This window comes from Monodon monoceros, unplaced genomic scaffold (assembly GCF_005190385.1).
Source record: "Monodon monoceros isolate NGI ecotype Baffin Bay Population unplaced genomic scaffold, NGI_Narwhal_1 Super_Scaffold_2, whole genome shotgun sequence".
Taxonomy (NCBI): Eukaryota; Metazoa; Chordata; class Mammalia; order Artiodactyla; family Monodontidae; genus Monodon; species Monodon monoceros.
The window spans coordinates 392,719-406,643 of record NW_021703776.1 but is presented as its reverse complement, the minus strand read 5'-3'; the positions used below and the strand labels follow the sequence as shown (position 1 = coordinate 406,643).

The 13,925-nt window shown below is 46.0% G+C and overlaps 1 protein-coding gene across 1 annotated transcript in view; it reads right to left on the bottom strand.

Annotated features, from left to right (window-relative positions):
• ABCA13 (ATP binding cassette subfamily A member 13) overlaps positions 1-13,925 on the bottom strand; it is a 262,933-nt gene that overhangs the window by 151,680 nt on the left and 97,328 nt on the right. Inside the window, 4 exon segments of the mRNA XM_029233962.1 lie at positions 375-565; positions 568-595; positions 2,798-2,978; positions 3,883-3,963. Coding sequence (XP_029089795.1) covers positions 375-565; positions 568-595; positions 2,798-2,978; positions 3,883-3,963 — 481 coding nt within the window.

Genomic DNA, 13,925 nt, shown 5'->3' with positions numbered 1-13,925 from the left:
CCCCAGACCCTTCCTGGCCCCACCTTGGACACCCAGCTGGTCAACGTGGTCTTGAACAGCCCTCAAACCTGGGCCTCCGTCGCAACCATGACTCAGGCTCTCAGCGGCCTCTCTGCATCCCGTCCCTCTCAGGGCTGGCACCCACGCAGGGCCACCGGTACACCCGCGGCGCCGCAGGCTGCTCGGCCCCTGCTGCCTGTAACCACCTGCCCGCAGGGTAACGTCCAGGCTCCTCGGCAGGACCGCTTAGGCTCCTTCGCCCTCTCCTCACCCCCTCCGCCCGTCCTTTGCACCTTGGGACACCCAGAAGCACCCACACCTGTTACACACCCACACAGGGCAGGCGGCGGGGGCAGAGGTGGCTGCCCCCTCACCTACGGACATGGCCACGCAGCTCCTGATGGGTCCCCCGTGGTGCCTTCAGGGAGGGGAATAGCAGCAGGTGGTCGAGCACTGTGAGGGGGGCAAACAGGACGTGGCGCTGAGGACATGTGCCCAGTTCTGCCCTGACCGAGGGTGCCTCCGTCTGCAGGTTCCTGCCATTGACTGCAATGGCTCCGGATGGCAGCGGGGGTAGAGCCCCCTCAGCAAAGATCTGCAGAGAAAGAAGACACGTAAGTGGGAGGGGGTGCCGCCCTGACCCCCAGCGGTCCCGGGGACGCCTGCAGCCTGCGGGGGGTCGCACCCAACCTCCCGCCTGCTGCCTCCTACACACGGAGGCAAAAAATGGCAGGAGCTCGGCAGGACGTGGGCCTGCGGTCTGGTCATGCTCCCCTGGGAGGCGCTGTGGCCACCGACCTCAGAGCTGCGAGTGTAGGATGGTGACTCCGAGTCTGTCATCACAGACGAGGAAGCAAGCTAGAGATACAGCCAATCACCCAAGTCCTCACTGGATGTGAGGCGAGCAGAGATGCAACCTCGGCCCCCAGACCTGCAGCCAGGCCTCATTCCTCTACAGGTGGCTGGAGCCACCTGTCTGCCACGTCAAATCCATGACAAGCCGAGGCCCGTCTCCAGAAACTCCTGTCTGCCTTGCCCACAGGACACCTGCGGACTGCCCAGTCTGCTAGTTCAGGGAGTTTATTATTCATGCTTTAGACTATGTTCTTTTTCTCCAAAGTGAGATATACACCCACCACAAGACCTAGCAAACCACTCCTAACTACTTACAGAAAGAAATTAAAATGTGTGTCCACACAAAGGGGTCTACGTGAGTGTTCCTAATCACCAAAACCTGGACACAACCTCAACTGCCACCAACAGGTGAAACAATAAACCAACTGTGGGGTTTCCACCACGTGGAATCCTCAGGACCAGACAGCTGATGCGACAGTACCACACATGGGTCTTCGAGCATCGTGCCAACGGGGGACCCAGCACAACTCCACTTATAGGAAACGCTAGAGAATGCAAACTGCGTAACAGGAACAAACAGCAGGTCTGGTCGCTCGGGGGCTAGGATCCAGGAGGCACAGGGGCCTTGGGGCGGGGAGCGGCACAAACGTCGGAGTCCTGTTCCTCCCCCGGCTGCTGTGCAGCTGTAGCTAAGCCTGTCGGCCCATCAGATGCACATCTGGACACATACTGTTTGCTGCACGTGAACTGCACCTCAGTAACTTTGATTGACAACTGTGTGCTATATAATTTTCAAACCTCTTCGGGGGATACAATGGGACCGTGTGTACACATCTGGATGAGTCTCAGAGCTTCTCATTTCAAGCAGTGACCACCAGCCAGTGAACGGGCCTCTGAGCCTCTCCTCTGAGACCTGCCAGGAAGAGACATCCCTGGGGTGACTCACAGCCTGCTGCAAACAGGCACAAAAAATGACGCAGTCAGCGACCCTCGAAACACCGAGAAATTCCTGATTTAATTCTCATCGTTGTGCTGAGCACAAACTCCAGGTTTTCTCGTAGGAAATGTGCATTAGTAAAAGCACAGTGTGGAGGCTGGCTTTCTGAGTCATTATTTGAGCAACGTTTCCTTTCCTGATCTGAAAACACTAAAAAACTACTCAGCGAAATCTTCAACTCTATTTCAGCATCCGAGGAAAGTAGAAACCTTTCCACATTTTCACAGTAAAAGATTTCTGAAGCTTTATGTTTTCTACCTATAAGAATTCTGAAGCAAATACTCCCTTTTCTTGCTTTAACTAAGCATATACTTTAGTCCTACTAATAAAGAACAGAAAGACAGTCGCTTGTTCAAAAGAGACATTCAGTAATTTGGGTGGTTTGCCCTTAAACACGCCCCATTTCCACAGTCAGCTCAGGGCTGTTTTGTGGGCCATGAATGTTTGAGCTCATCCTTTCTCTGGGATCACATGATTTGATTCTTTAAACAAATCTGGAGCCATTGGATCCCAAATCAAAAATAAAGGTTTCACACAAACACAACCACACAAAAAGCAGAACATGAAAATGAAAAATACTCAGGTGTTAAAAAATTTGCAAACATCATTGCAAATTTCATCTTCCTCTAGATATGCAAGCAGAGTTAAACTTAGTAGGAGAAAAGAAAATGTCATAGGACTTTCAAAGGCCAAAGTGAAACTGTGAATATCTTTTAGGGAATAAAAGAATTAAATTTATTTTTAAAAGTCCCTCCCCCATCCTTGAGTCTGCTCAGACCCACAGCACCTCTAGTGAGAAGTCTGTCTTTCTGCTGTGTCATTAAACTCTGTACTGAGACAAAATAAAAAAAAAGAAGAAGAAAAGGGATCTAGCCTCTGTCTCACAGGTAAACTGGTATCTGTAAGAACCAAAGCCCCAGGTTTCAGGAGGGGAGTGGGACGTACATGACAGTGGTCTTCCCAGCACCGTTGGTCCCTAGCAGGGCAGCGATCTGGTACCTGTGGAAGGTCAGGGTCAGGTCCCAGAACCCCGCCTGGTGGTGATCATGCTCCTTGGTCACAGAAAGCAGGACAACACCTGGGGGGCCTCCTTCCAGCTCTCCTTCCCCATTTTGCAGGGACGAGCCTGTGAGGAAGATGCAATTCACCCTGAGGGGAGTTCAAAAGCCCCCAAAGTAACGTTCACAGTTAATAACTCAGTGGCTGCCTCGGGCTTGAATTCTAGTTCTGTGAAACTTGCAAAGCAATTCAAAAATCTTTCTCTACCAAAATCAAGAGGCAGATTATACGATGGCAAAAATTAAGTGAAATCACTGACTACAAAGTTTTGTACCCTATGCTACACATTTTGCAAGAAAATAAAAACAAGCACGCACGCACACAGGTGTTTGTACGTATGCAGAGGAATGATGGCAGGCAGGTTAGTTACACACACGACTGACAGTCTCCAGAGAAGGTGACCATTGCTAGGTGGTGCTGTCCCAAATTTTCTGTGAGATTCGTATTTTACTTGGGCAGTCAGAAAAAAAAATTACAATATTGACTTACGGTATAAAACCGTCACAATGGGAGCTTGTTTATCCATAGATTCCTGCTAAGCTGTGCTCTGTGGACAAGCCCCAGGCCCCGACAGGACTGGGGTGGGGACCAGCCACCCCCCGCCAGTCTCCTGGGAAGCACATCCCCATTTGTAGGGGCAGCGGTAGTCTCTCTCATGGAGCCTCGAATAAACTAGCACTTGTGAAACACTTTGTGTTACACCTGGGACTTTTGCTTCTATTTATTACACAAATTCATGTTAGAAATGAAGCTTCATTTGCTGAATTACAATAGATGCACAAATGCACACGATGCACAGAGGACGCTGTAAACAGTAACACTAACACTGGGGTTCCTGCCCACGAGGGGTGGAAAGTGGGCCCCTGGGCAGCGGTGCACACACGGTTACAAAGGCTCAACCAGAAATGAAAAACAAAACCAAACTGGCCAGAAGGAGAAACACACCTCTAACTACACTCCTTGTTACCAGCCTTGACTGTCCACGTCTGCACTGAAGAAGAACAGGTGAGAACCCCCGTGATCTGCCTTTTCACCACCACCATATGTGGAATCTAAAAAAAAATGGTTCTGATGACTCTAGGGGCAGGACAGGCATAAAGACACAGATGTAGAGAATGGACTTGAGGACATGGGGAGGGGGAAGTGTAAGCTGGGACGAAGTGAGAGAGTGGCATGGACATATATACACTCCCAAATGTAAAATAGATAGCTAGTGGGAAGCAGCCGCATAGCACAGGGAGATCAGGTTGGTGCTTTGTGACCACCTAGAGGGGTGGGATAGGGAGGGTGGGAGGGAGATGCAAGAGGGAGGGGATATGGGGATATACGTATGCATATAGATGATTCACTTTGTTATACGGCAGAAACTAACACAACACTGTGAAGCAATTATACTCCAATAAAGATGTTAAAAACAAACCCTACAGAGAAGGATAACTCACAGTGCTAACATTTCTATATGAGGTATATCGCCATTCTTCAAACGGATCCTCCAAATTAATTTCATCCACTTAATAGTTACTTTGCCCCATTATATGTTGAAATGAAAGTGGATTTAATTATTAACACCTATAATTTTTCTTTTAACACAGCCTAGCTTATGTTTGATGCGTGGTCTAAGTTCTACAAGTGATTGAAGAGATAAAGGCCTCCATGCAGACTGTTTTATATTTTAGCACTTTGACCATCGAGCACAGAAGAGACACACAATCACACACACGACTCAAAAGATTCAAAGAGGTGACCGCAAAGGAAAGCATGGGGGTCCCTTGTCTTTTGATGTGAAGGAAGATGCTGAGCTGGTATTTGGTCCAGTATTTACCACCTGTTACAGGTTGTTGGAGTCTTAGCCCTGGTACCTCAGAATGTGACTGTATTTGGAGGGACAGTCTTTAAAGAGTGATTAAGGTAAAATGAGGTCACAGGGGTGGGCCCTGATCTAATAGGACTGGTGTTCTTAGAAGAAGAGATCAGGACACAGACACACAAAGAGGCATGACCATGTGAGGACCCGGAGAGAAGGCGGCCGTCCACACACCCAGGAGAGAGGCCTCGGGAGGAACCAGCCCTGCTCACACCTGGAGTCTGGAGCCCAGAGCTGTGACAGAATATGTGTCTCCTGTTTAAGCCCTGCAGTCTGTGTACTTTGTGATGCAGCCCTAACCAACTAGAGCAGGTGGAATATACCCCAAGATCCCACACACTAATAACCATCCCTCGGGGGATGAGGGGGAGTAGCAGGTGGGTAATTACATCACATCACAGCCGGCACTGCCCCTGCACTCTGTCCCGGACACCATCCAGGGTCCTACAACCACACGACATGGGCACACGGCTGTCTCCTCTCCTCCCCAAGCAGAAGGGGGGCAGCAAGGCTGTCTGAGGACATGAGGCTGCAGAAACCACATGGTGGGATTGGTTCAAGATGGCAGAGGAGAAGGACGTGCTCTCACTCCCTCTTGCAAAAGCACCGAAATCACAACTAACTGCTGAACAATCTTTGACAGGAAGACACTGGAACTCACCAAAAAAGATACCCCACATCCAAAGACAAAGGAGAAGCCACAATGGGACAGTAGGAGGGGCGCAATCACAATAAAATCAAATCCCATAACTGCTGGGTAGGTGACTCACAAACTGGAGAACACTTATAACATAGAAGTCCAGCCACTGGAGTGAAGGTTCTGAGCCCCATGTCAGGCTTCCCAACCTGGGGGTCCAGCAATGGGAGGAGGAAACCCTAGAGAATCAGACTTTGAAGGCTAGCAGTATTTGATTGCAGGACTTTGACAGGACTTTGAGAAACAGAGACTCCACTCCTGGAGGGCACACACAAAGTAGTGGGCACATCGGGACCCAGGGGAAGGAGAAGTGACCCCATTGAAGACTGAACCAGACCCACCTGCTAGTGTTGGAGAGTCTGCTGCAGAGGCAGGGGGCGGCTGTGGCTCACCACGGGGACAAGGACACTGGCAGCAGAAATTCTCAGAAGTACTCCTTGGGGTGAGCCTTTCCAGAGTCCGCCATTGGCCCCAACAAAGAGCCCTGGTAGGCTCCAGTGTTGGGTCGCCTCAGGCCAAACAACCAACTGGGAGGGAACCCAGCCCCACCCATCAGCAGGCAAGCAGATTAAAGTTTTACTGAGCTCTGCCCACCAGAGCAACAGCCAGCTCTACCCACCACCAGTCCCTCCCATCAGGAAACTTGCACAAGCCTCTGAGATAGCCTCATCCAGCAGAGGGCAGACAGCAGAAGCAAGAAGAACTACAATCCTGCAGCCTGTGGAACAAAAACCACATTCACAGAAAGACAGACAAAATAAAAAGGCAGAGGGCTACGTACCACATGAGGGAATAAGATAAAACCCCAGAAAAACAACTAAATGAAGTGGAGATAGGCAACCTTCCAGAAAAAGGATTCAAAATGATCATAGTGAAGATGATCCAGGACCTCAGAAAAAGAATGGAGGCAAAGATCGAGAAGAGCAAGAAATGTTTAACAAAGACCTAGAAGAATTCAAGAGCAAACAGAGATGAACAATACAATAACTGAACTGAAAAATACACTAGAAGGAATCAATAGCAGAATAACTGAGGCAGAAGAATGGATAAGTGACCTGGAAGACAGAATGATGGAATTCACTGCTGTGGAACAGAATAAAGAAAAAAGAATGAAAAGAAATGAAGACAGCCTAAGAGACCTCTGGGACAACATTAAATGCAACAACATTCGCATTATAGGGGTCCCAGAAGGAGAAGAGAGACAGAAAGGACCCGAGAAAATATTTGAAGAGATTATAGTCTAAAACTTCCCTAACATGGGAAAGGAAATAGCCACCCAAGTCCAGGAAGCACTGAAAGTCCCATACAGGATAAACCCAAGGAAAAACACACCAAGACACATAGTAATCAAATTGGCAAAAATTAAAGACAAAGAAAAATTATTGAAAGCAGCAAGGGAAACATGACAAATAACACACAAGCGAACTCCCATAAGGTTAACAGCTGATTTCTCAGCAGAAACTCTACAAGCCAGAATAGAGTGGCATGACATGTTTAAAGTGATGAAAGGGAAGAACCTACAACTAAGATTACTCTACCCAGCAAGGATCTCATTCAGATTCAATGGAGAAATCAAAAGCTTTACAGACAAGTAAAAGCTAAGAGAATTCAGCACCACCAAACCAGCTCTACAACAAATGCTAAGGGAATTTCTCTAGTGGGAAACACAACAGAAGAGAAGGACCTACAAAAAGAAACCCAAAAAATCGTAATATGAACAGACATATCGATAATTACCTTAAACGTGAATGGATTAAATGCTCCAACCAAAAGACACAGGCTCGCTGAATGGATACAGAAACAAAACCCATATATATGCTGTCTACAAGAGACCCACTTCAGACCTAGGGACACGTACAGACTGAAAGTGAGGGGATGGAAAAAGATATTCCATGCAAATGGAAATCAAAAGAAAGCTGGAGTAGCAATACTCATATCAGATAAAATAGATTTTAAAATAAATAATTTTACAAGAGACAAGGACGGACACTACATAATGACCAAGGGATGAATCCAAGAAGACGACATAACAATTATAAATATATATGCACCCAACATAGGAGCACCTCAATACATAAGGCAACTGCTAACAGCTATAAAAGAGGAAATCGACAGTAACACAATAATAATAGGGGACTTTAACACCTCACTCACACCAATGGACAGATCATTCAAACAGAAGATTAATAAGGAAACACAAGCTTTAAATGACACAACAGACCAGATAGATTTACTTGATATTTATAGGACATTCCGCACAGAAACAGCAGATAACACTTTCTTCTCAAGTGTGCATGGAACATTCTCCAGGATAGATCACATCTTGAGTCACAAATCAAGCTTCAGTAAGCTTAACAAAATTGAAATCATATCAAACATCTTTTCTGACCACAGCGTTATGAAATTACAAATTAATTACTGGGAAAAAAACGTGAAAAATACAAACACATGGAGGCTAAACAATACATTATCAAATAACAAAGAGATCACTGAAGATATCAAAGAGGAAATAAAATTCCTAGAGACAAATGACAACGAAAACACGATGATCCAAAACCTATGGGATGTCGCAAAAGCAGTTCTAAGAGGGAAGTTTATAGCTATACAAGCCGAACTCAAGAAACAAGAAAAATCTCAAATAAACAATCTAACCTTACACCTAAAGGCACTAAAGAAGAACAAACAAAACCCAAAGTTAGCAGAAAGAAAGAAATCATAAAGATCAGAGCAGAAATAAATGAAACAGAAACAAAGAAAATAACAAAGATCAATAAAACTAAGAGCTGGTTCTTTGAGAAGATAAACAAAATTGATAAACCATTAGCCAGACTCATCAAGAAAAAGAGGGAGAGGACTCAAATCAATAAAATTAGAAATGAAAAGGGAGAAGTTACAACAGACACTGCAGAAATACTACAAGCAACTCTATGCCAATGAAATGGACAACCTGGAAGAAATGGACAAATTCTTAAAAAGGTATAACCTTCCAAGACTGAACCAGGAAGAAATAGAAAATATGAACAGACCAATCACAGGTAATGAAATTGAAACAGTGATTAAAAATCTTCCAACAAACAAAAGTCCAGGACCAGATGGCTTCACAGGTGAATTCTATCAAACACTTAGAGAAGAGCTAACACGCATCCTTCTCAAACTCTTCCAAAAAATTGCAGAGGAAGGAACACTCCCAAACTCATTCTATGAGGCCATCATCACCCTGATACCAAAAGAGACAAAGATGTCATAAAGAAGGAAAACTACAGCCAATATCACTGATGATCATAGATGCAAAAATACTCAACAAAATACTAGCAAACAGAATCCAAAAACACATTAAAAGGATCATACACCATGATCAAGTGAGATTTATCCCAGGGATGCAAGGATTCTTCAATATACACAAATAAATCAATGTGAAGCATAAAAACCATATGGTCATCTCAATAGATGCAGAAAACGCTTATGACAAAATTTAACACCGATTTACGATAAAAACTCTCCAGAAAGTGGGCACAGAGGGAGCCTATCTCAACATAATAAAGGCCATATATGACAAACTCACAGCAAACATCATGCTCAATGGTGAAAAACTGAAAGCATTTCCTCTAAGATGAGGAACAAGAAAAGGATGTCCACTCTCACCACTATTATTCAACATAGTTTTGGAAGTCTTAGCCATGGCAATCAGAGAAGAAAAAGAAATAAAAGGAATACAAATTGGAAAAGAAGAAGTAAAACTGCTACTGTTTGCAGATGACATACTATACATAGAGAATCCTAAAGATACTACCAGAAAACTACTAGAGCTAATCAATGAATTTGGTAAAGTTGCAGGATACAAAATTAATGCACAGAAATCTCTTGCATTCCTATACACTAACAACGAAAAGTCTGAAAGAGAAATTAAGGAAACACTCTGATATACCATTACAACAAAAAGAATAAAATACCTAAGAATAAACCTACCTAGGGAGACAAAAATCTGTATGCAGAAAACTATAAGACACTGATGAAAGAAATTAAATATGATAGCAACAGATGGAGAGATATACCATGTTCTTGGATTGGAAGAATCAATATTGTGAAAATGACTGTACTACAGAAAGCAATCTACAGATTCAATGCAAACCCTATCAAATTACCAGTGGCATTTTTTACAGAACTAGAACAAAATATCTTAAAATTTGTATGGAGACAAAAAAGACCCAGAATAGTGAAAGCAGTCTTGAGGGGAAAAAATGGAGCTGGAGGAATCAGACTCCCTGACTTCAGAGTATACTACAAAGCCAGAGTAATCAAGACAATATGGTACTGGCACAAAAACAGAAATATAGTTCAATCTAACAGGACAGAAAGCCCAGAGTAAACCCACGCACCTATGGTCAACTAATCTATGACAAAGGAGGCAAGGATATACAATGGAGAAAAGACAGTCTCTTCAATAAGTGGTGCTGGGAAAACTGGACAGCAACATGTAAAAGAATGAAATTAGAACACTCCCTAACACCATACACAAAAATAAACTCAAAATGGATTAAAGACCTAAATGTAAGACCGGACACTGTAAAACTCTTAGAGGAAAACATAGGAAGAACACTCTTTGACATAAATCACAGCAAGATCTTTTTTGATCCACCTCCTAGAGTAATGGAAATAAAAACAAAAATAAAAAAATGGGACCTAATGAAACTTAAAAGCTTTTGCAAAGCAAAGGAAACTACAAACAAGACGAAATGACAACCCTCAGAATGGGAGAAAATATTTGCAAATGAATCAATGGACAAAGGATTAATCTCCAAAATATACAAACGGCTCATGCAGCTCAATATTAAAAAAACAGACAACCCAATCAAAAAATGGGCAGAAGACCTAAATAGGCATTTCTCCAAAGAAGACATACAGATGGCCAGGAAGCACATGAAAAGCTGCTCAACATCACTAATTATTAGAGAAATGCAAATCAAAACTATAATGAGGTATCACCTCACACCAGTCAGAATGGGCATCATCACAAAATCTACAAACAATAAATGCTGGAGAGGGTGTGGAGAAAAGGCAACACTCTTGCACTGTTGGTGGGAATGTAAATTGATACAGCCACTATGGAGAACAGTATGGAGGTACCTTAAAAAACTAAAAATAGAACTACCATATGACCCAGCAATCCCACTACTGGGCATATACCCAGAGGAAACCATAATTCAAAAAGACACATGCACCCCAATGTTCATTGCAGCTCTATTTACAATAACCAGGTCATGGAAGCAACCTAAATGCCCATCGACAGACGAATGGATAAAGAAGATGTGGTACATATATACAATGGAATATATATATGTACTCACTAAATATATATATTTTAGTCAGCCATATAAAAGGAACGAAATTGGGTATTTGTAGAGATGTGGATGGATCTAGAGACTCATACAGAGCAAAGTAAGTCAGAAAGAGAAAAACAAATATCGTATATTAACACATATATGTGGAACCTAGGAAAATGGCGCATATGAACCGGTTTGCAGGGCAGAAATTGATACACAGATGTAGAGAACAAAGACGCCAAGGGGCGAAAGCGGGGGTGGGGGGTGGGGGTGGGGGTGTAATGAGTTGGGCGATTGGGATTGACATGTATACACTGATATGTATAAAATGGATGACTAATAAGAAGCTGCTGTATAAAAAAATAAATGAAATTTAAAAATTTTAAAAAAAGGCATTGGTGACTTAGAGTGGCAAATTAACATCAATAATATAGATTATGACGCCAAATCCTCTCAGCTTCTATCGAAAAGCAATTATATTAACATGTTCTACTCTCCTAAATGTTTTAGGCCTTATATTACTGAGATTTTGTGTATTTAAAATCTAAATCAAGAAAAGCATTTTGGAATGTCCTATTTAATTGGGTGGAACGCAATCCTTCAGGCCAAACGAAAGGCAAGGCACTGTAGCCATTAAGGGCATTGGCTATGTGCCAGACTAAGTCTGAATCTCAGTTCTGCCATTTAAGTTTTAAATAACCTCTCTGTGTCTCAGTTATCTTATCGTAAAAATGGAGATGATAATGAGCATTAAGTACCTAAATGAGTTGATACTTACCGGACAAAGCAAATACTGTAAGCGATCGCTCTCATTTTTATTAATAAAATTATTGCTGCTAAAAAAATAATAATAAAAAAAAAGCCACTCGGGGAACCTCTGGGCGGCCTCTGGGGGCACCTGCCCAACTGCACACAGGCTGCTGCCGCTTCAAATCAGCAGGGAGCCTCGCCTGCCTCAGCTCCTGGGCCCCACTCTCTTCAACCACCCAGTGGGAGCGAGAGTCAGGTCCTGGACACTCGTGTGAATGATGCGTTTGCGGAAACAGAAGGAGAGGATGAGCAGCGAACGCATCAGGAGACCCGGTCTACGGGGCCGGCGGCGCCTTCTCTCCCTCTGGCCTTCGGGAAGCGGTTTCCTGCTGGAAGCCCCACCCCCACCCCCGCTTCCCACCCCGGCTGAGCGATCGCCGGAGACAACCCGGCCAGTGGGAGGGGCACCGCCTGGTAGAAGAGCAGGCGGGGTCAGACGCTGGGGATGGAACAGACTGTGGATCAACAGAGGCGGGGAGGCCCCCAGAGGCCTGGCGAGCGCTGGGGGACGCTGGGTGGACCAGGTCTGGTGCACGAGGCCCGGGCCAGGGTCCCGGCTGCAGGCCGTGCCGAGTTAGAAAACCAGATTAGAGATAAACTGAATATTAATGGTCTGCCCGGACTTTTAAATCCTCCTAATTAACCTAAGCAGATGAGGAGCTGCCGAGTCCCAGTTGGCACAGAGGCCACTCAGCGCTCCTCCACCCTGGGCTTTTGCTCCTAAAGTCACGCCTGATTTCTGGGCACCTGCTCGCGTTACCAAGTGTTGTGGGAACTTTAACGCATGCCAAGGCCCTCAGTTCCTCCCGAGCTCTGCTGCCCGAGGGGGGACACCGGAGCCCAGGGAGCCGGGAGGCTGATCAGCGCTGCCCCCAAGCGGACGGCGGCGAAAGAAGAAGCCGGGGATGTTGGACGGATAGGGCAGAATCCGATCCCACTGGAGGCATATAAAGAGAGTTTATGAAACAAAACTCCCAACTCCGGGAGGACCAGATGCTTGCTCCTGAGCTGAGTGAAGTGCACGGCCCTGCAGGGGACACTGAGCCTGCAGGCAGGGAGACCATGTGATGTGTGACACTGGGTCTGCAGGGCGTCCCCATCTGACACTGAGCCTGGGAAACACTGGGCTGCGTTCCTACACCATCGCTTCATCAAAAACACAAGGGAATGCAGAGAAAGCACCGGTGTGGCGGTGTATATACATGTGTGAGTGTGTGAGAGAGACAGGAAGTTCCCACCCTGCCCCCAACCTGGGGAGACCCTCCTACCCGGGGAGACCCTTATACGGTGACTGTCCTGATCCCCAAGTGGCTACGAGCCCCCAGGGCTGTCTTGGACACGTGGGAAGAGGGGCTTTGGGTGGGCAGAGTGAACGGGTAGTTTTAAACGTAGACTTTATTATTATTCAGGCACAATGAGGCCAGCAGAGTCTCTGGTCGTCACAGTTCTCAAGAGGAGGGGATGTCCCTCACCCTGCAGGGCCTCACAGGGAAGCAGCAGGGTCAGTCGGGGGGCAGAGGAAGCCAGGGAAATCGTGGGCAACAGCCTCCATTGTGGTTTCCGTGGCAGCAAAGTGCGAGCAGGCTTAGGACCGGCCAGTCTGAGTAATGCCCGTGGGCTCTGGGCACAGGGCTGCCCCGGTTGCCTGGCCCTGGCCTGGGTGAGGAGAGCAGGGGACAGTGGCCTGAGTGTGGGAACCTGCAGCGGAGGCTGTCTTGAGTGTGAAAGGCGTGCCCACGGGCAAAGCCTTCACTGTCTCCAGGGATTAGCTCGCCCTGGGGGGCCATCCCTCCACAGTCAGGAAGCCCAGGATGTCAGATTAGTAGAAACACAGAAAATGCAAAGGCCTGATGAGTGACTAAGGGCTGCACAAATCCCCTCCAGTGGGCAGGCATGTGGGAAGGGAGGAGTCCCACAAGGCGCAGAACCCAGCCCAGCAAAGACCTGTCCTTGGCCTGCACCCTGTGAGATCACCGCACGCCCTCACGCAAGGGACAAGCTCTTATGGTCACGCGAGTGCAGGACACATAAACCCAAAGTTCCTGGGCAGTTCCATTACACACTGAATTTTCCAGGAATGCAACCACTTTAAAACCCAGTGGAAGATTATTTGATGGGGAAGTTGTTCATCATTTCAGAAAACCTCATCCCATCATGGGTGTGATGCCAGCTCGCTGTGTGAGTCTGTGGTTCAGCACAGCTGTGGCTACGGCATAGCCCGTGACCCACAGATACATGTTAGAGCTGAGACGCTTCCAACAAACGTGGAACCAAATGCTCTTAAAGTTAGCATAGTTTCATGAATGCGCTAAATTTTACTAA